A 22,110-nucleotide genomic window follows, 5' to 3' on the forward strand; every position below is an offset into this window, starting at 1 on the left:
CCTGACGAGCCAAAAAACTATTATATTTTCTATTTGCAAAATTACATGTTTTACTTCTTATTTTAATTTAATCCTTTATCTTCCTCAGCATTAGCTTATTACAATCACCACAGATTCCAAGTTGGAGGAATCTGCGTACAATACAGATTTATTACTAAAACTGAAGGATCAAGTGACAAACATTCTTCAGACCCGCGCCTCACTTACGAATTATTGGCTTCATTAAATAGTAATACATGGTAAACATATTGCCAGTTGTTAGTATTGGATCCATAAGTACATTTAACAAGAATTAAAGGAAAATATAAGAACGATGATGCAAAGTTATATTCGGGACATCTTAGAGATATCAATAATGTAACAATATCTACTAGTTTATGAAAAACTTAAAGAATAAACAAGATAAAATTAATTGTAAATAAGTACTTTAAGTACCTGTGACACTATTTACTGTAAGAGTTTTTGATTTGACAGAACGAATAATTTTCAATAAAATATATTTACGCGATTTACTTTTACATTTTCAGGATGTTTTTGAAAAATTATCCTGAATATGCGTTTTTAAAAGAAAAAAATTAATGTAGTAATAGAGACCTTTTTTAATAGCCCTCATATTCTCAATTTTTACACTATTTGTCTATGTCAATGCTAGAAAAGAATTAGTTATTTGACCCCTAACGCTCCGACTTTTATTTACCTATATTCTCCGGCAACTCCGACTTATTTTGCAACGCCGTACATCGGTGGTGCCAGAGAGGTACCACCGACAATAATGCCAAATTGTTAATAATGACATTATTGACATTATTATCAATAATGTTGACAATGATGTTAAAATTAATAAAAAATAATCATGTATAAATAATATCGAATATTAATTAGAATTTATTAAATTTAATAATTTAAGAAATAATTAATTATAAGAAAAAAACAATTTCTATTAAAATTTTTATCATTTCTGAATATGGAAAAGTTGAAAAAAATTATGACGTATAAAATATGCAAAAATAATTTTATGATTACAAGGAAAATATGCATGACATGTAGCAACGTTATTTCTGTACGGAATTGTTTGATAAAATGCAATCTTCTTCGTCAGAACATTTCATAAAATAGATCGCTTACTTCATTCTAAAATCGGTGATAAAAATATTTTTCGAATTACTTAGTAGTATAAGACCATTTAATTTATAACACAAGTAATCAGTTGAAACAATATTGCTAATTTCCTGTAATATTTTATAATTTTTTTTCAGTGGTGAACTATAAGAAGTAATTTGATCAAATAAGTCTACGACAATAATTTATAATCAACTACCATTTTTTGGCAGTTTGAAGCAACTGATAACAACGCAAATAATCTACAGCTTCTCGTGGGTCACCGGTGATTTTATTACAAATAATGCATTGAATACAATTATACACGTTTTCTTGTTTCGTCAAGTAATCAATAACAGTGATTCTAAACAAGTTTTCACTTCTATAATCCTTGTAAACAAAAATTTTACAATTAAATATAAGTTTAATTAAAATACTCCTTTACTATCTACTCAAAGATCTCCACTTCACTTAGCTTTTTTATTAAGTAATAAGAGTAAACACACATCAGTGACCAAAATCTTGACGTTACAACCAAAATACTAAGTCCGTCCTTCCCTGCTAAAAAAAAAGAACAATAGCTGTCATAGTAGATACATCGACTTAGCTTTGCGAAAAGCAGTATTGAATATATACTACAGAGATGATTTCATGAAGTACAATCTAAAATTTTACTTCTACTCGAATCTTATTTATAGATCAAATATAGTATTTTACTTATAAGAAACGGAAAATGGTATTCGCTCCCTAGTGACTAGTCAAAGAAGTCACTGATTTTTCACATATACAATATGTAACTCTTTCGAGTAACTCTCTCGAGTTACAAAGAGAACTTGTGTTGAAAGAGTTTTATCTTGTTAATTTTTTGTGTTTTCCATTTACTAGTTGTTGTTTTTAGTCTTTAAAAAATTGTATACGATTCCTGGATATTACTAATGCCACATTCTTATAACCATCAAATTTATTTCTCGTTACAGTTTCTTATGCGTGGAATACTAACAACTGGAAATATTTTCTCAAGTATTGCTATTTAGTGAGATTAATGATTCGTATAATGCTGTAAAAGAATATTAATTAAAATGTTAAATAAAAACATTTTTTACTTGTGATTGAATCCTTTTTAATGTTATAAATTGTTAATTTTCTGTAATATTTAAATATTTCGATGCTGCATTAAGAATGTTCGAAAAGTATTTCTAAAAACCTACATTATATGGAAGAATATTGCTATTTACGTCTGTTCAACAGATTTATAAGATTTCTAAAAAGTATTTTAATCAAGCTAGTATTACATATTCTTGGATTTAAAAGAATTAAATATTTCGAATCGTTTACCCTATAGGTCATACGGAAAGTTTCTCCGTTTATAACAAACAATGTTAAGTCACAGGTCATCGGAGGCCCTGGGAAAGATTTCTTTTAAATATAAGTAAAATGAAAATGCAGCATAATCCATTGTAAGCGCATGCAATTTGGGGAGCCTAACGGCATAATTAACAATTCTAATTAGATCTATTTGATTGTCTATATAAACAGCGGTTTCAATGAATAGCTTTATTTGGTGTACATATTAGATATTAGTAGTTTTGCTCGTGTGAATACATATAGCAAATATGAAATTAGAAGGCTTATAAGATATTGCAGTTGTTATCTCTGGAATTTCGGGAAAATTTCCTAAGTATGACAATAATAATGATTTAAAGTCGAATCTAATGAATGGAGAAGATTGCGTGTCTTCATATCATCTTTGCATTTTTGCCCTTTGAAGGAAAATTGATCCTATCGAGTCGCTTCTCGAGAATCCAGATGCTTTTTTATCATAAGATCTATTTACCCCGTCTGTTGACAATAAACCTAAATAATGGAATGCACAAAACAAAAAATTATTTAAAAATTACGAAAAAATTCAACTTGCTATTCTAAGACTTTTAATTATCATTGAAATGAAAAAAATCTAAGAAAAATTGATTTTTGCCTTCACATGCAAGAACTGGAATTAATTAAACCTAGAGTAAACTCTTATTTTACCTAAATCATACAGTTGGTAAGATGTTTGGGAACGTAAGCTTACAACACCACCGCCAACAATCGCGTAATCGCAATCTCCAGCTTTTATAGCTTTGTACGCTTTTTGAATTGCTAACGAACTTGATGTGCTGGTTGAATCGATAGTGCAGCTTGAGCCTGTTAAACCCATACAAAATGAGATCCGGTTTGATAGCATAGCTTGGCATAACCCAAGTAGAATATATCGATTTGACAATAAGAAATAAAAACAATCACACATCGAATGATTTAACCTTTACATAGAAGCTATTAGATCGACCTAATTACTTACCTGATTCCAGCGTTCCATGGTATTACTACTTGCCTCAAATAAACTCAATATCCTGTAAACATTGATTTATTTGTTCCGTAGCTCTACAAGATTTATTCCAGCATCAATGATCGTTTCAAACGTTACTTCCATTGCCATTCTTAATTCTGGAGGAATAAATGGTGCCTGCATTGCACTAATTCCAAAAAAAAAGTTATCGAATTTAGATAAATTAGAAACAGTTCCTAAACGCGATGGTACTTTAGACGAATGATCTAAAAAATAATAATTCATGTTACTCAAAAATAACATACTGTAATGTAATAAATTTCTGTATGAAATATAATTTAACATATATATATTCTTACCGAATTTCCATCTTGTATGATCTGAAGACACGCAATCTTCGCCATTCATTAGATTCGACTTTAAATCATTAATATTGTCACACTTTGGAAATTTTCCCAAAACTCCAGAGATAAAAACTGCACTATCTTATAAGCCTTCTAACTTCATATTTGCTATATGTATTCACACGAGCAAAACTACTAACATCTAATTCGTACGGCAAATAAAGTATACTACGTCCAGTCAATTCGAGTCTTACGTAAAAAACGTACAGGTAACGAATTATAAAACGACGCGTAGGAATTCGTATCATATACAAATAATATGAATAATTTATGAACTCGCATATTCAAACCGACCCCAATGGACGTCGAACATATTCGTTAGATTTTAATATGGAAACAAGCTATGACGCTATTAAATGTAATTTTTTATTGTTTAGATCTTTGACGTATTTAACCAATTTTTAGGTACACTCTTTATTAAAATATTTAAAAATAACCAATAAGTTCTTCTGAAAAAAAAAATTATCGTTTTTGTTTTAAAAATAAAGATTGAAATTCTTTACTTACGAGTCTCGATTTATTAGTAGTAATAAGCTAACGCTTTTTCCCGAGAAATAATTTTTCCACACAATTATGTAAGATCGTATGAATAATTAAAAAAAAACGACATTACTTGATCTTACATTCTTTTATATTCGCTTTAGAATTTAAGACATTTTTTATATCAAATATGAACACGCAATAAACATTTAAAAAATTGTAAATGTCAAAACGTAAATTTAATAAGGTCATTTGTTTTCCAAAATTTACTTTTTACCATTAGCCGACGTATTCAACAGTCTTAAAAACAATTGTATTTTTTGTTGCATCTTAGATTCAGCTTATATTATACTTTATTAGGTTTTGTATGAGATTTGATTTTAAAACACATCAAAATACATTTAAGATTGTTAATTGATATTAATAGTGTAATGTTTGTCGTGATGGGAACAGTAGTGATTTTAGGCAATATTTGTACATATATGTTAACGGAATAGTACAAAATTCAGTAATGTTAGCAGTCCAAGTAAGAAATCCGGAATTATAAGAATGCCAAAATATCGGAAAAGGTGGAAATATATTCAAATTTCTCTAATTTCTTAGATCTTCTTCTTCTTCTTCTTCTTCATTCTTTAGTTTAGGCAAGTTGCCTGTTTCGTAACGACGTTTTTCTGCCTATTGCACTGTTAAATTGTCGCACCATCTTTTTTGTGGGCGCCCCGTACTTCTGCGGCCAATCGGTGACTTACCCGTGCAATTCTGACGATTCTTCTGTTGTCCATTCTGCTAATATGTTCGTTCCATTCTTTTTTTTACTTATTCTGAGGCAGAGTGTCGTTTCTATGAGCAGCAATTTTTTTTTTACGTTGGGTAGAGAGCTAACCTGATCCAACAACCTTCCTCCTTTTCCCGGGCTTAGGACCGGCAACATGATCGCTGATCTCGATCCGCCCAGCGATCATGCAGAGCGGAGTTAATTTCTTAGATATTGTGAAGAATTACAAAGGAAAGACCGGTAAAGTAAGAAAGGAGATATGAAAACTTTCCTACTAAACCTGCTTATCTCTTGCTATAATAAGGAATACAAAATACACAGATTTTTCATGGAAACCTCTATAAATATCTGTCTAAATATAATCTTTTGCCACTAGAAATAACAGTAGGCTTTAGAAAATAAGACACCGGCATTGAGTAAGTTTCAGTTTATAGAGATGCGCATAGTATAACGGCACGCACATTCTATAAAGCCCACACAAAAAAACCATCTCCTTTCTTGCTTTTGTGTGTGTGTGTGGGGTCGGGGTTTGTATTGTCTGTTGTAGGGCGTTGGTGGCGAAGTGTATGTTTTGTGTTTTTATGTGTACCTGTTGCCCGTTGCATGATAATGTATTCTTCTCAATATTGCCTAAATAGCATTTGATATTCTATAGAATACCTAAGAATTTTGTACAATTCCTAGGAAAAGTTCGTAACAATTCTTATATTACCATTTTTTATTTCTTATAATACCATTCATTTTCAAACATATGTAGTATAGAAATTATTTTTGTTGCATTAAAAAACAAATATGATACATCTTCCGAGCCCAAGAAGAAGCAACTAAAGGTCGTAGCATATTATTTAAGGAAATCTTTCTTCTCTGCTTCTCTCTCTAATGATACTTTAGGATAATGTGAAAGAAGAAGTCGTTTAACAATCCGTAACGATCCTTCCAAAGTGTTGATTTCATAATGACTTTTGCGCGTCCATCTTAACACTAAACCTACCGACATTTCATGTATACCTATTCCTACCATGAGCGGTCAAATGACCGCTTCAAAAAAAACATACGTATCTTAATATAGAAAGAAATTTTATCCAAGTGGATAGTAAACAAAATATTTTTCTGATGCTACAATAAAAACCCGCTTCCCGCATTTCTATTTAGAAAGTTTTATTTATGCATTTTCAGCTCATTTTTTACAAATTACAACACTTTGTATTAAACACTTTCTACATACGTATTTTTTACATTTTATACAAGTTTTGTTAGTCTTATTGACTTTACAATATCTTATTTGAAAAAATTTTCGCCTAGAAGAATCTCTAGCTTTGTTTATTATAGTTTTTGATTAACATTCTTTGCTTAATCTCTCCTTCTGATATTTAGTTTCAAGCTCTTCAGCCAATTGAAATAAAAATTCTTGCCTCGATATTTCTCACCTGTTGTTTCTTTATATAATATCCAAGCAATTATCCCGGCTAAATCTGAGATATTAAGAAATACCTGTAAAGGTAATCTTTGACATTTAGATTTTACCCTATATTTTTTAGCCATTTGATCGGTTATATCTACACCGAATTTTGTGCTATTGTAAATTTTAATTGTCTCTAGTATACGGGTGTCACTTTTTTCAATTTCCACGATAAATGCATTGAACTAAGTTTCATACTTTTTTATTCGGTTTAGCTTTATAAATGGAAAGATTAAAATCATTCGATTTGTATAATATTGTTGAGAAGCGTGTCACACTATTCTTTGCCTGTCTCGCTAATTTTTGTAACTCTCTTTTATTTTTGCGAATAGTTCCAACAAGCATAGTTTTGTTTGCTAAAAGTTTACTTGCTAATGTCGCGCTTGTAAAAAAATTGTCAGCTTTTATATTTCTCCCATGGTTTGTGTTTGGTTCTGCTAATTTCAAAACTAACAACTCCCCAAATTGGACCGATTATTCTCTCCCTTCATCTTTTCCCAATTATGGAAAGCCGTTTACAATATACTTACTTTTTACATCGGAAGGTAATCAGAATTTTATGCCAAATTTGTCTGGTTTGTTGGGCATGTATTGAGTAAATCTACAACGTGCTTTTGTAGGAAACAATTGTTCGTCTATAGTAAGATATGCTTCTGGTTTATAACAGTTTTGACTGTTTTCGATAAATTTGTTCCAAATTTAAGAGATCAAAGCAAACTTATCGTTTTGTAAGCGTTGGCTTCGTTTATTTTTGTTGTCAAACCGAATAAATTTCATGATTTCTGCGAAGTCATTTCGGCTCATAGTTGTCAAGAGAAATGACGGACTTCATTTCGTGTTCCATAGATATGATATCTATATTTTTAGTCTCATATGCGCCGCGTGCATATAAAAGTCCAATAAATGCATATAATTTTACAATAAAAAAATTCCATTTCGTTTTCAATACTCGAGATGCCTCTAATTCCGTATATTTTCTTACATGTTCAATCATGTTATGATCAATAATCAAGGAAAATCTGATTCAACTTTGCCCTTTATAATATTTCGTTTAGCGTATCCTTTCGGTCCTGATTTTTCTTTGAAAATGTTATAAATCGGTGCTCTTCCGCGATTAGATCCTTCTTATATTTTGTGCCAAACGGTTCCGTCCATAGCAGTTTCAATCTCTTCTTCATTTTCATTTTCGAAACTAACTATGAATCTCTTTCTTTTTTGTCCTTTTCGTATATTTAAAATATTCTCTTCGTTCGTATCGCTGTCAAATAAGTCACAACTTTTTTTCTGCTATATCATCAATATCGGTAACTTCTTAGCCATCTTCCGAACGATCCTCATCCATATTATTTATTTTATCTAATAAATTGATATTTCTCGAATGTCTTGACATTTTTGGGGATGAATATACAAATGATAAAGTAAAAACTAAAATATAAAGACATAAATCAAACAAGGCAAAAACATTGAGACCAGAAATAAAAAAAAAACAATTATAAATCATACAACAAAATATTTTGGGCTCTGTTGACTTTGTCGAAACTATCACTTATTCGACGTAATAATTTTTATTATACTCTGTGAAATTTTGATGCCTTCGGTTCGGATTGCGAGACCGTACTGTCGTTCAAAGAACGCTATGCATTTGTGTTCCGTCATTTGTCGGAACACCTAAAGTATTTATCGTAACAGAAACTTCTGATCGTATTCACAAAGAGAAAGATACCAGAGAAAATGTTTTACAAAAATAAAGAATATTTTTTTAAGATCAAGGTGTAATTTTCAAGGGTAAATTTTATTCGGATGTAAAAAGTTTCACTTTGAAAGGCCCACTTTTCCTCTTCTTCCCTACCCCTTTGTTTTTTTTGTTGCAGGTTACATAGGAGGAGGACCACACGAGGACTTAGTTATCATAAAGTATAGTGTAATGTAATTATTTGTATAATTAAATGTATAATTAACACTAGAACTACCAGACCAGTCAAAATGACTGGTCGCGCAACTTCATTATTTAATTCCCACCTCACGTTACATTTTTTTCTCAAAATTATATGATGACTTTTCTAGATATAAGGAATGGTTTGTAAAAATAATTTTTATTTTTTATAACTTAAACAGAATTCGAATAAATTTTGGCATTTGCTACTTTACCAATACCAGTCATTTTGACTGGTACTTCTTAAATTCGACATAAATCTGAAAATATCTGTTTTTTGAAATCAACACCGTCGATTAGATATTTAGACGAATGTATTATTCTTTGTTGTAATATTTTCTCTCATGTTACTGCTTATCAGGCGATAATACATAGTGATATAATCGTTGCCGTAGTGTATCGAAATAATAGAATCGATGTAGTTTTACGCGATCATTCTTTATTTCATAGTCGTGGGAATAGCATCTATTTTTAGTTATATAGCGATTTTTTGTAATCCATAAAAAATGGCAAAACGTATAAAAACCTCTGATTTGCTGCGAAAAATAAACAATATTTCAATGGAAGCTTCTGATATCGAGGATGAAGAAAGTGACCAAGAAGATATTGAAACAGTTTATAGTGGTAATAATGATGAGTTTGATGAGTTTGAAGATCATGAAGAAGTTCGAGAGTACTCGGACAGTGAATTAGAAAATATTTTGAATTTACGGAAAAAAAGACGTGCTCGTATAGTTTCAAGTTCTGAAGAGGAAAAAGAAAATATAAATAAAAAAAATGAAATTGCTGCAGACGGAACCAATTGGGAAAAAATACAAGAAGGATCTACAACTGGAAGATTACCACTTCATAATACTTTCAAAGATATATCCGGCCCCACAGGATATGCTAAAAGAAATATTATCAAAGGTGAAGTAAATAGCGCATTTTTATTACTGATTGACAGGAATATTCTTGATTATATAATATCTTGCACGGAATTAGAAGCTTTTCGAGTTTTGGGTAAAAAATGGACTCTAAGTGAAACAAAAATTAAAGCTTTTATTGCAATTTTATATGCTCGGGGAGCATACAAAGCAAATAATTTGAATCTGTCATATTTATGGGACAAAGAATGGGGACCGAATTTCTTTTCCAAGACTATGAGTCGAAATAATTTCAGTGAAATTTTGAAATTTATTCGCTTTGATAAAAAAAGTGAAAGAAGCCAACGTTTGAAAAATGACAAATTTGCTTTGATATCAACAGTATGGGATAGGTTCATTCAAAATAGTCAAAATTGCTACAAGCCAGGAGAAAATATCACAGTTGACGAACAACTCTTTGCAACAAAATCCAGATGCCGATTTACGCAATATTTGCCGTCTAAACCTGACAAATTTGGAATAAAATTTTGGCTGGCATCTGATGTAAAAACAAAATATATTCTAAATGGGTTTCCTTATTTAGGGAAAGATGAAACACGAGCAAAATCGCAATCTCTTAGTGAATATGTCGTACTAAAACTTATCGAACCATATACTATGAAAGGAAGATGTATAACAACCGATAATTTTTTTACAAGCTTACCGCTAGCATCCAAATTGCTTTCAAAAAAAACCACGCTTGTTGGCACTATACGTGGCAACAAAAGAGAATTGCCAAAAATTTGTAAAATAAAGAAGGATACTATGACTCGTTTTTCATCACTACTCTATAAATCAAATAATATTACCCTTACAATTTACAAAAGTAAACCGAAAAAGAAAGTTTTTATATTGAGTTCTAAACATAAATGTATCAAAATTGGTAAAAGTAATAAAAAGTTACCCGAGACGGTTGAATTTTATAATAAAACTAAATTTGGAGTGGACATTACAGACCAAATGGCAAAAAAATATAGCGTAAAATCCGGATCTAGAAGATGACCGCTCCAAGTATTTTATAACATTTTAGATTTAGCTGGCATAAATTCCTGGATCTTATATAAGGAAACCACAGGTGAGAAAATATCTAGACAAGACTTCTTGTTTCAACTAGCAAATGAACTTGCCATTGAATATGTACAATCAAAAATCAAGCAACAAGAAACTACTGCTCCAAGTACATCAACGAGTTCACCTTCTTCACGTAAATGGTGTCAAATAGGGTTCTGCAATAATAATAAGACTACTGTCATTTGTAATTTATGTAAAAAATATGTTTGCAAACAATGCACTACAAAGATAAATTACTTTTGTAAGAAATGTGACGAATCATAATCAGGTAAATAACAATCATTTTAATATTTTATATTAAAAATAATTAATAATAATTTTTTTTTTCTATTTCAGATTCTATTACATTTTTAATAATAAAATACTTCTTATATTTACTTTATTGTATGTTTATTTTCTTCTTTTTGTTTCTAAAAGTTCTATTTATACTTGTTAGTATCATTAAAAATGTTGTTATTATAATTAAATTATTATATTTTTAAAAATTGTCATCATATAGATGTATTTCCATACCCTTATATTCATTCTATATGATAATATAAAACAAAACAATAAAAAAATTCTTCTGTTTTTACGATTATAAATGACCAGTCATTTTGACTGGTCTTGGTAGAAGTAGCATTGTTTTTTTTCCGGTAGTTCTAGTGTTAAATGTATAAATTTTTTTGATCTGTGTTTATTGTTCTCCCCGTAGCATCGTACGCGTGTGATAATTATTTTTAATATATATTCTTTGTTCGTAGGTTCCATGGAACAACCCATAATTGCATACTTTTTGTATTATTTTACTTTATTTTATGTAGATTGAGAATTATTATTTATGAAATACACAAAAAATGTAATTTTTGTATGCGCATTTATCGAAATTATATTGAAGTGTGTTAGTTTTCAATTAAAATCATCAATATTAATTAAATTCTTTTCAGATGCATTCTTCGTTTTATGTATGTGTGAAGAAAATCATTGTTAATGCACTTTCATGTTCTTACAGGTACAATTCGTCAGTTCAAATTTTTACAAGTTATATTTTTGATTTTATTTATTTTTTCTTTTCTGTAAGATAACGATAGTAAAATAATTAAAAATAAATTTAACAATAAAAGAAATATGGAAATTTATATTTAATTATATCACTTATTGTAGTTTATATCCAAAACTATAACAGTTATATCTATTAATATAATTTATTATCAGACACAGAAATATTAAAATTACAAGCATTTATAATGTAATTGTTAATAAAATTTTAATCCTAATTATGGCGTTCCTTTTGCTTTTAATTCCTCATAACATGGCCTAAGCAATATACGATTCTTTTTTGCTGGATTGTAATATTCGTGTCCCTGTAATGCAAAGAAAAATTATAATTTATGAATGTTTACCTAAATAAAATATAAAAAATTATTTGTGCAGAAAAAAAATCATACCTTCGACCAGTCATAAGAAACTGCATAAGCAAATATTTGTCCATTATGATTAAAACAGCAACGCACAATTGGCTGTTCCATTGGTTCTGATGACTTTAACTTAGTTCTAGCATCTTTATCCCAGAAACCGAAAGTACCATCTGCACCTACAGTAGCTACCGTACCATGAACAGGATGAAACGCTATATCATTCACCTGTAATGATAAAAAAAAAGATAAAGTCTAGTTTCCAACATCCTTCACCGTAACTCGAAACATATCACCGTACTAACTGCATAAATATCCTGGTAACCATTTGGAGATGCATTTATCCTGTGACATTTGAAAGTAAAATTGTCTTTACTAGTTTGATTCAAATGATGTATAGCCACGCGTCCTTCTGTGCTTCCAATAGCAAATCCGGTAGGTATTTTCTTTTTATCTCTAAAAATGGCTACACAGCGATACTGATATTTTAAACTTAATTCAACAGGCTTAAATTCACGTGGACTTCCCTCTAATTGGTATACAATTAAACCACGACCTGCTGTTCCTACCACGGCCATAGGATAATCCTTTTAATAATTTTCATTATTAGAAATAATAGACAGTTGAAGAGCGCATACACTTTGAATAATTATTTTACAAAAAATGTAAATACGTACCACAGCAGCGCAATAACATCTTTCAGGTAAATTAAGCGTCATTGCTGGTTTTGAGTTTCTTAGATCCCAAAACTAAAAATATAAAATAATAAATAAATAATAATATAAATTTAATACGCAATATAAAATATTGTAAAACAATCAACAACTTTTAATGTTTTATCCCAAGAACCAGTCATCAAACAAGAGTACGTAGTTCCTTTAATCCAGTGACAAGTTCTGATAGGAGCGTCGTGAGCTGCTACAGGAATGCTTTGATTCGAAGCTAAATCCCAACATTTAGCTGTTTTATCACACGAAGCCATAAATACCTTGGTTCCATCCTAATTTAAAAAGAAAAGTATTATTGCTCGCTATACTAGTTAGTTAATATCGGTATAATGCATCTATAAAAAATAATATTTACATCGCTCCAACAAACATCTAGAATGGGCGCAGCCATAGATTGTATTGATTTGGGAACTGTTTTACCAGATTGTTCCACCTCCCAACATCGAACATTGCAATCCCAAGAGCCAGCAACTAGAAAATTCTGTTGCAATGCAGCAGGACTAAACTTTAAACTAGAAATGGAATCATCTGGCGGTGAGACAACCTCAAAATCTTGCATAGGATTAGCCAATGTAGTTGCTCCTGATCGTATTGTTCCAGTTTGATTAAACATTTTATTTCGACGATGAAACAATCTATTCTAAAATAAAAAATATAATAAGATCTTTTATATTTAACATCTTACAGTATATAATACAATTTTACTTTCTTTCATACAAAACGTATCTACTCCATCAGTTTAAATTATAAATTTAATATAAAAGACTATGTATCGCGTGTATAATAAACAAAAAACACTTCCTCGGAATTACCTTTTTTAAAAAATACCAATTAAATTTTCAGGTGTTTACCACGTTCACTTCTTACAAATAATTACATACAACAAGTAATGAATGAAAACATACGCTTCTTCATCTAAAAGTTCATTGGTCGAATTTTCGTCTTATACTAATCACGTGTAAACTCAATTTCCCGATTTTTTCATCATTTTCTTACCAACGTTAAATCATTAAATTATGCTCGGCACAAATAATTTATCTAATTCTAGGGATTTTTTTCCCTTTTTTTGTTACATAGGTGGTCTTTTAGGTTAGTGTAATAAGTAATACATTTAATACGCGATACGCAATTCTAACAATAGGTGTCCGTGGTTTGATATTGAATGGAGAGAGTGGGGGCAGCAGGCAGCCATATTGGCTACTGGTGCTACTACTGGACTTTTGAGAGAAAGTAAAAAAATAACCACACTTTTTTCATAATCTACATTAAAGAAAAAAATGTTGCGCTGCAGGATTTTCCATTGACCTTGTAAAGTTTGTTTCATTTGCGTGAATACAAAAGTGGTGTAACGCGTGAATCTCTAGAAGAGTACACCCCTTTTTAAACACAAAAAAATGGTACGTCTTTTTTTTCTTCTAAGCGTCGATTCGATATTAAATTATTTTTAATTTCTTCAAAATATTCTTATGACCTATATATATATATATATGTATATATATACATATATACATATGTATATGTGTATGTTTTTGTGTATAATATTTTTTTTTTTTTTTTATAGAGTTTCTTTGGATTCGGTCAGTCTGCTGACATAGACATTACTTTGGATGGTGCAGAGACCAGAAAGACAGCAGATATCAAATCCGAGGATGGCAAGAAAGAACATCATTTGCTTTATTATGATGGGGAAGCAATATCTGGAAAGGTAGGAGTTTTCATTTGATAGAATTATCAGCTTATTATTTTATTATCATAGGATATTCGAATATTCAAATGTGGTGTCCTAAATGTCAAAGTGTAATAATTGACTATCAATACTTGACAAAGTTTTCTTATTCTTAACTGTCTCAATATATGTATATTAAATAATGTATTAGAATATCATTTAACTAAAAATATATTTTTCATATTATTATCTTATATCAATAAATGTAAGTGAAGTCTTGCGTGTATAATTTTTTTGTAAAATCAGTATTATATCAGTATTCAGTATTATTCAACGTGTGTGTTATATCATGTTACACAAGTAATTTAATTTTAGGTAATGTATTCTACCATTATATACATAATAGGATTATTTTCTCTCATTGCTTCTAGATTACAATTAGTTTAAGAAAAGCTGGTAAGCTGGAACATCAAGGTGTTAAAGTGGAATTCATTGGGCAGATTGAATTATACTATGACAGAGGTAATCATCATGAGTTTATTAATCTGGTAAAGGAGTTAACCAGGCCTGGTGAATTGACTCATAATACTGTATATACGTTTGAATTTGCGAATGTTGAGAAGCCTTATGAAAGTTATACTGGTTCTAATGTGCGGCTTAGATACTTTCTCAAAGTGACAATTGTTCGAAGACTTAGTGACATTGTTAAAGAACTCGAACTAGTTGTACATACGCTTAGTTCCTATCCTGATATGAACAATCCCATTAAAATGGAAGTCGGAATAGAAGAATGCCTGCATATTGAATTTGAATACAACAAAAGCAAGTAAGAAATTAACAATTTCATGTATCATAAAATGATTAGAATACATGATCTTTTATTAATATAATTTTGTTTCTAGATATCACTTAAAAGATGTTATCGTGGGTAAAATATACTTTCTATTGGTCAGAATTAAAATTAAGCATATGGAAATTGCTATTATTAAACGGGAAACAACTGGTTCTGGTATAGAATATTCTAGCAGCAATTTACTAAGATATTTTACAGGGTATTTTGATTTAATTAATATGGTAAAATATGGTAAAATATGGTAAAACTATTTTACTTCATATTGATAATTTGAGTTTTCAATATCATTACAGTAATATCAACTATTTCTTATTAGTACATTTTTCTAGTCTTCATTATGTTCTAATATATTTAACCATATTAATAAATTGTCTTGCCCCGTATAGCGAATAGATCATTATTCATGATTTTGTACAATTTATAAGCATGCCATAAATGGAAGGAAATAATTTTATTTTTATATACAATTATTTTTGTATATCATTGGTTTTACTAAAGTTATAATTAGAATATATATTTGCAGGGCCACATACATTTACAGAAAATGAAACGATAGCTAAATATGAAATTATGGATGGTGCTCCAGTACGCGGAGAATCTATACCCATTAGAGTATTTCTAGCAGGGTATGATTTAGCTCCTACAATGCGTGATATTAATAAAAAATTCAGCGTTAGATACTTTCTCAATTTAGTTCTAATGGATGAGGAAGATCGTAGATATTTTAAACAACAAGTAAGTTGAGTCACGCGTGTATACTTATTTTTATAATTCGATATATTCCCTTATTGATTATGGAAACTTCGTTTTGATTTTTCTTTTTTGATCTGATAGGAAATCACTTTATGGCGTAAAGGTGAAAGAAGTAGAAAGTCTCAAACAGCATCTCCACATATGCCATCACATTTAGTGTCAGCAGAAACAGGATTTCCACAAGGTGCCGCACAAAATGGACCTCCATCGGTGATAACAACCACTGATCAATTATCAACTAATGTTAAAAATATAGAGGAAACTCCAGCTCCTATGGAAGGTATGACACGTGAGGAAGGAGATGGAGAAGGAGAGAAGGAAGCAAATCCAGAAAATAATTAAATTGTGGAAATAATTCAGTTATAACTGAAATTAATAAGTAGTGGACTATATGAGAAAAAGTCAAGTACATCTAAAAACAGTGCAAATGGATAAATACTTTCCAAAAGAATTTTTCCTTGCTCTGGAGTAGGGAAAGTTTTAGTAAACGAAAATGACGAAGCTGCGAATAAAGTTGTAAATATTTTTAATACATATATATATGTATATATATATATATGTGTGTATATATATATATATATATATATATATGTATATATATATACATATATATATATATAAAATTAAGAATGTAAATGAAGTAAGTGCAGACTATTGATTAAAAGTTGAAAACTATTGAAATATATAATATACTAGTCCTGTCTGTTTGGCAGGATCAACATAAAAATTTTATTGGAAAAGAAAAAAGGATGGTAAAGAAAAAGCCGAACAGTGAAAAATTAAACTGGGAAATAGAAATGTTAATAAATGGACAATATAATAATCAAATATTAAGTGGTCAACATTATTGAAGGGCATCTGAATATTACAGTGTTCTATTTTATACAAACCTTCTATATTATACAAATTGCATCCTTGAGCTATATATTATTCCTTGAATCTGAATAATCATTATTGTATAAAAGGATTTTGTAAATCTGAGAACTATATTCACACTAGCGCAATATGGTACTCGATTCATTTGGCCTCTCATCAATGTATTACGTGTCTGTACAGGGTATTTTGAAAATTGGTGCCTATAAATAGTCTCAGAATGTTATCAAATTTATTATTAATAACTATCGTATTTAAATTAAGATAAATTTTATTGTTATTATCTATTTATGTTTTTTTTTTTTAATAACATTCTTAATACAGATAATTATACAAAGAAATAAAAATTCAATGTTACTAATTTATTTATGCAGAGGAATTTTAAGTTCATAGAATATACTAATCTTCAGAATGCTCTGTATGATACATCTGATATTAATTATAATTCAAATAATTATAATCACGTATAATATACATAAATTTCTTATGAGTGAAAAATTGAGGTAAAAGTCCAAATTGGTTACAGTAATCCATTACTACGATCATTGTAACGTTAATTGTTAATTATTGTATTTGGAACTTTAAAATCATGTTTCATCTTCTTATAGCATACATGACACTATTTTTAGTTTTAATTTTGCCATAACTTAACATAATAGTTATAAAAAGCAGCATTTATTTGGCCACCCTGAATTGTATCCATTTATTAAATTTTGGGCATACTTGCGCAATTTTTGTATGTCTTCTTAGATGAGGAGAAAATTGAGATATAATTATAAGTATAAATAAAATAGATGGTTTTGCCTCGTGTGTTTTTGCACATATTTGGAATATCGAATCATGCAGTGGGGAAACTTTATTTTATAATTTAGTCTTCAAAAATGAAAGTTAGGAAAAATATTGTTTGATCTTTTGTAAAAATTAATATTATTTGTTAATTAATTTGGATTCTGAATCCATAATATGAAAGTTACCACGGTTTTATAAAATGTTATGCACGAAACGATGTGTTTGTGCATATATAAATAATTTTTAATTGTAAAATTAGTAATCAAATATTTGTGATTAGTTAAAAAAAAAGTATGAACAAGAAATGGGAAAGAATTCTATTACAACTGTATAATAAAAGTTGATCTACATTGTGTAATGAAATAACATATACAACTCGTGGCATTATATATTTTACTTTTGTTTTTTTTTATTATAAATATTAATTTTATATAAGTTTCTATTAGCAAACATAAAAAAGACATAAAAAAAAAGAGAAAGTATTTAATCTTTGTTATTTAGATTTTTCAAGGATTTAGTCATTTAGATATGTCTAATAGTGCTTATTTATATATATTAAATATGTTATTTGTTGAAAATAAGTGTATAGTTAATAACACACAGCCCACGAGATTATTTTAATTAAGAATACAATATTTTCATATATATTATATATCTGTTTCATTTATGTTATTGTAAATATGATCTAATTATAAAAGGATATCCCAATCTGGGATTGAAAGGGATATTCCAGTTGGTCTGGTCAAAAAATCGATTTTTTTTTGCATATTCTTATAATTTGGGGTCTAAAAACTGGGTCCTGAAAATTTCAAAATAAAATTTGTTAAAGTAACCAAGATACGAAAAATTTAGCGGACACACAATCCCATAGAAGCTACAATTGCATGAGAAACTTTAAACACTTTTTTTTTCGAACATTTTTCAAATCGTGCGTGCATTTTTTCAGAAACTACTTGATCGGTTGACTTGCAATTTTGCAGATATGTAGAATACGTGTCAAGCCATCGTTTGACGGTGAAAATATGTTTGTACAAATCGGAGTACTTCTTTTCAAGCGCCGCTAAATTATCTATTTTTTTTCTTTATTTTTTTTAATTTTTCCTCATTCAACAACAAAAATTCGTTTATTTAAGATTCTAAGGATGGCTGCAATCAGTTAAAAAAAGATAAACATTTTTCGCTACATGATGTGCATAATATTCTGTAAAATGTACAATTTGCAATAAAATGCTTTTGACAAAATTTGAGACGGTTCCTTTAACGTATTCAGATATAACTGCAAAATTGCAACGCTATAGATTAAACGTTTCTTTCAAATTAAATTTCTCAAATCATCTCAAAAACGGGTGTTCTAACTAGAAAATATCCTTTCAAGGTCCGTTTACTACGTTAAATTATTTAATTTTACGATTATATCTTATCTTATTTGAATGTAAAATACACACAAACATGTATAATACACACGGAAAAAAGTTTTTATTGTTAGGAATTATATATAATTGAATACAAAGGTAGTATATATACTGAACAGTATGATTGATTAAAATGCAAAGTTTTTTTTTAGATCTGAATTATTATTTATATAATTAAAGTTATTATGCGCATAAAATAAAGTATATATTAAATTTTTACAACAATTTTAATGAATTAATAGTAGTCATAATCACTTTTTCATTCGTTTTAAATTTGGTGGTAATCGTTGCGTCACAATATAATTAACTTATTATCGATTTAGTTTGTGTTTTTTCCAATTTAGAGTAATTCCTTTTACATTCCTTCTACGTGTAACATCTTGTATGCAATAGCATCTTTCATATTTAACTTCATTTCATCAAATAATATCTTTTTACAAAGATCCACGCACTCTTCTACTAACAGCATTAAAATTAACTGATGATTCTATGCACTGTTTTTTTGCGCACACAATCTCGCACACAGTGCTTTGTGGCTTCTTGTATATTATTAATACTCGTACAATTGAGATGACAGCTTACTTACTACTACAAAAATAAGAAAATAAAAATATTAGAATAATCTAAGAGAAAGAAATAATTAATATTATATATTATTTTTCATTTCAGGATAATAATTTCTATCATTAGGAATCATAGCGTATATTGTTGAACATCATGCATTATATTAAATATTTAATAAATTATAATTTTTAATCGTTAATTACTTACAAGATTGCGTATATCTTTGCGTGGTTTTGCACTGAATTTGTATAATTTCTTGGAATATTGAAAACATTACTGGAACAATAAGCAAATATTAATCTGAAATTTGTAATCTTTAAATTTTAAGATATGTTTTTGCGATAATTGAAAATAACTCAGTGAGGGCAAGCTGTAAGTCATGGATTTTCATTATAGCGTATACATAGTTACCTAACATCATAGTAATTTAATAATTTTATAAGAGACAACACGAAATCTTTTTCATATGCATACTAACCTTCCAGAATAAAAAATGTTGTCATAATCCTTTCCAATGATTTAATCTCAAATAATCTGCAATAAAACAAACATTATACATTTACAATTATGTTCAATTGTAGATCATATATTTAATAGTTTTTGATACATCAGATAATAATTGACTTCATAAAAATATATCAGACATATGCTTGTTTTAAATCATCATGGTAAAATGATGCAAATTAATATATACAATTATAATTTTACTTACATTGTAATCCAGATGCAACCCAAACGCAAGATACAAAATATTTTTCTTTAATCTGAAATGAAAGTTTTTCCTTTGTTACACTTAAAAAGTACTCAAATATTTAAATTATTAAAGTAAAAGCTTATAATCAGAATACACTATTATCACCATTTACTAATGTAAGACAGGGATAACTTAATTGATCATCATTTAATTACATAAAATTTGTAAAATACGTTAAAGAAAGCATAATTAACATGAAAATGTTGGTATTAATATTGGTTAATAGTTCTCTAAATCTTGCCTTAAGTTAGTTCACGATGGACTTAATGTTCTCTTCTCTTTGATTCTTTTTCTTTCTTCCATGCTTCCATTCGATTCGATACTTCCATAACTTCCATAGATTATTGTAGATTGTGAATCATCAATCTTTCTTATTTTAACTCAAAAACATTGTAGTATCAATTCAATCTAATGTATTCAATCAGTCAACCAATTTTCTAGTCATTTACTGTAAAAATGAAATATATATTTATACTTAACATATGCATCTTTACGATTCATATAATATTTTATTTGTATAAAATTCAGCTCTAACATTCTTCATTAATAATCCGTTTGACTGGGACGTTATTTAAGTCATCATATAGAAAAATATTTTACAAATTAAATAGAAAATATCACAATATTTACCTAATGGTTTTTCTGCTGTCGCAGTCTGTAAAAGTTCCATCATTTGCAAGCATATTCATGTAGAAATTAATTATCGGAGATATTCGCCTATAAATAAAATATATATAAATTTGCAAGTAGCTATAACCAAAACAAAGAAAAGGACAAATTTTGTTTTTATAAAATCAGAAAAAACTACTCATTCATATTATTCAGACTGGGGCAGTAACTTTTCATCATTTTTTATCATACTATTAATTCGATATAATATAAATGATATATATATATATAGTTTGTGATTGAATTTTTTAGACAAATAAATATATGTATTATTAAAAAATATAATGAACCGCAATTAGAATGAAGTTAGGAAATAAATAAAACAATTCGCAAAAAAAGAAAATACAAAACGAACTAATACTCACTACAATTTTAACGTGGTAAAGAACAAATTTTGCAGTAAACATTTTCCAGTATTGGTGCTAGCCACTCAAGCTGAAGAAGCTTTATTATCGCCATTATAAAGGTGCGAAGTAAACGTTCAGCTTATATACGATTGCTAGAACGATATAAAAAAGAAACTAATTCGCAAAAAAAGAAATTTTCTATTCTTATGCAAGAACATTTAATATTCGATTAAAAAATCAGCAGCATATGAAGATCATAATCAAGAAGTAATCATACGAACGAGACTGAAAATGTCTTCATCATCATAAATGTTTTGTGCAGAAATATATAATTAGAAAAATGTTGAGATGGGCAAAAAATATATTATTAAATTGAATGTAAAGAAGCTATTTTATAATAACTTACTATTTTATAAATAAAGCATCAAATAATATACGTGGATGAAGCTAGATTCTTAACGTGTAATAATTATCGAAAATGTTCTTACCAATAGATACACCACGCTGCTGTCGGCCAAAGTTTCTGAGCAACCATGTTACATGGTCGCGAGTTTGAAACAAAATGAAGGAGAATAGAACGAGCTAAATGGAGTATACAATACCGGAAGTACCGTTTCTTCGATGCTTAACTCTCATTGGTTGATTTCACTTACAAATTTTCTGCAATATAATTATAATGCAGAACTATATAGCATTTTGTAAGTTAATTATTCATAGCTTATATTTTTATTTTGTTTAATATTAAATTAAATATTAATATATATATATATGAGTTGTGTGTACTTAATTAGTTTTTCTTCGAAGCGTTTTAAATGTGAGAAATATAGATGTTTTTAAATATAGATGGCAGCAATGTT

At 28.7% G+C, this 22,110-nt stretch overlaps 2 protein-coding genes, 2 long non-coding RNA genes and 2 other non-coding genes across 7 annotated transcripts; 1 reads left to right on the forward strand and 5 right to left on the reverse strand.

The window, feature by feature from the left end:
• Positions 1-1,545: 1,545 nt before the first annotated feature.
• LOC122518846 lies at positions 1,546-1,764 on the reverse strand. The gene has a single exon (XR_006304170.1). It is a non-coding gene; the product is annotated as a small nucleolar RNA U3 (small nucleolar RNA).
• Positions 1,765-11,588: 9,824 nt separating this feature from the next.
• Positions 11,589-13,712, reverse strand: LOC122518726 (protein Rae1). 2 transcript variants are annotated; one of them, XM_043637784.1, is made up of 7 exons: positions 13,386-13,712; positions 12,929-13,208; positions 12,672-12,845; positions 12,523-12,594; positions 12,151-12,432; positions 11,879-12,073; positions 11,589-11,794 (listed from the first exon to the last, which is right to left on the reverse strand). In XM_043637784.1, exons 2-7 carry the CDS (start codon positions 13,184-13,186, stop codon positions 11,708-11,710), a joined length of 1,068 nt encoding a protein of 355 aa, XP_043493719.1. In that variant the 5' UTR covers positions 13,187-13,208; positions 13,386-13,712; the 3' UTR covers positions 11,589-11,707. The 2 variants fall into 2 exon arrangements, with proteins under 2 accessions (XP_043493719.1, XP_043493718.1); XM_043637783.1 differs by having other exon boundaries at positions 12,929-13,213.
• Positions 13,713-13,736: 24 nt separating this feature from the next.
• LOC122518725 (vacuolar protein sorting-associated protein 26B-like) lies at positions 13,737-16,673 on the forward strand. Its single transcript, XM_043637781.1, has 6 exons — positions 13,737-13,970; positions 14,135-14,278; positions 14,671-15,065; positions 15,142-15,248; positions 15,616-15,827; positions 15,927-16,673. Exons 1-6 carry the CDS (start codon positions 13,968-13,970, stop codon positions 16,185-16,187), a joined length of 1,122 nt encoding a protein of 373 aa, XP_043493716.1. The 5' UTR covers positions 13,737-13,967; the 3' UTR covers positions 16,188-16,673.
• A 2,286-nt stretch (positions 16,674-18,959) lies between these two features.
• On the reverse strand, positions 18,960-20,253 carry LOC122518728. The gene is made up of 4 exons (XR_006304131.1): positions 20,196-20,253; positions 19,962-20,017; positions 19,691-19,759; positions 18,960-19,507 (listed from the first exon to the last, which is right to left on the reverse strand). It is a non-coding gene; the product is annotated as an uncharacterized LOC122518728 (long non-coding RNA).
• A 225-nt stretch (positions 20,254-20,478) lies between these two features.
• Positions 20,479-21,845, reverse strand: LOC122518727. Its single transcript, XR_006304130.1, has 4 exons — positions 21,742-21,845; positions 21,272-21,405; positions 20,868-20,954; positions 20,479-20,685 (listed from the first exon to the last, which is right to left on the reverse strand). It is a non-coding gene; the product is annotated as an uncharacterized LOC122518727 (long non-coding RNA).
• On the reverse strand, positions 21,026-21,093 carry LOC122518847. The gene has a single exon (XR_006304171.1). It is a non-coding gene; the product is annotated as a small nucleolar RNA SNORD31 (small nucleolar RNA).
• Positions 21,846-22,110: the final 265 nt, after the last annotated feature.

Source organism: Polistes fuscatus, unplaced genomic scaffold (assembly GCF_010416935.1).
Source record: "Polistes fuscatus isolate 324 unplaced genomic scaffold, CU_Pfus_HIC Scaffold26, whole genome shotgun sequence".
Taxonomy (NCBI): domain Eukaryota; kingdom Metazoa; phylum Arthropoda; class Insecta; order Hymenoptera; family Vespidae; genus Polistes; species Polistes fuscatus.

Excerpts from the sequence above, each read along its gene's own strand:
- LOC122518726 (XM_043637784.1), bottom strand. The coding sequence starts at position 13,186 with ATGTTTAATCAAACTGGAACAATACGATCAGGAGCAACTACATTGGCT. Across the intron at positions 12,595-12,671 it reads CTTGGGATAAAACATTAAAA|TTTTGGGATCTAAGAAACTC; the intron begins GTTGTTGATTGT and ends TTATATTTTTAG. Across the intron at positions 12,074-12,150 it reads GTTACCAGGATATTTATGCA|GTGAATGATATAGCGTTTCA; the intron begins GTTAGTACGGTG and ends TTATCATTACAG.
- LOC122518725 (XM_043637781.1), top strand. Across the intron at positions 15,066-15,141 it reads TTTGAATACAACAAAAGCAA|ATATCACTTAAAAGATGTTA; the intron begins GTAAGAAATTAA and ends TTTTGTTTCTAG. Across the intron at positions 15,249-15,615 it reads ACGGGAAACAACTGGTTCTG|GGCCACATACATTTACAGAA; the intron begins GTATAGAATATT and ends ATATATTTGCAG.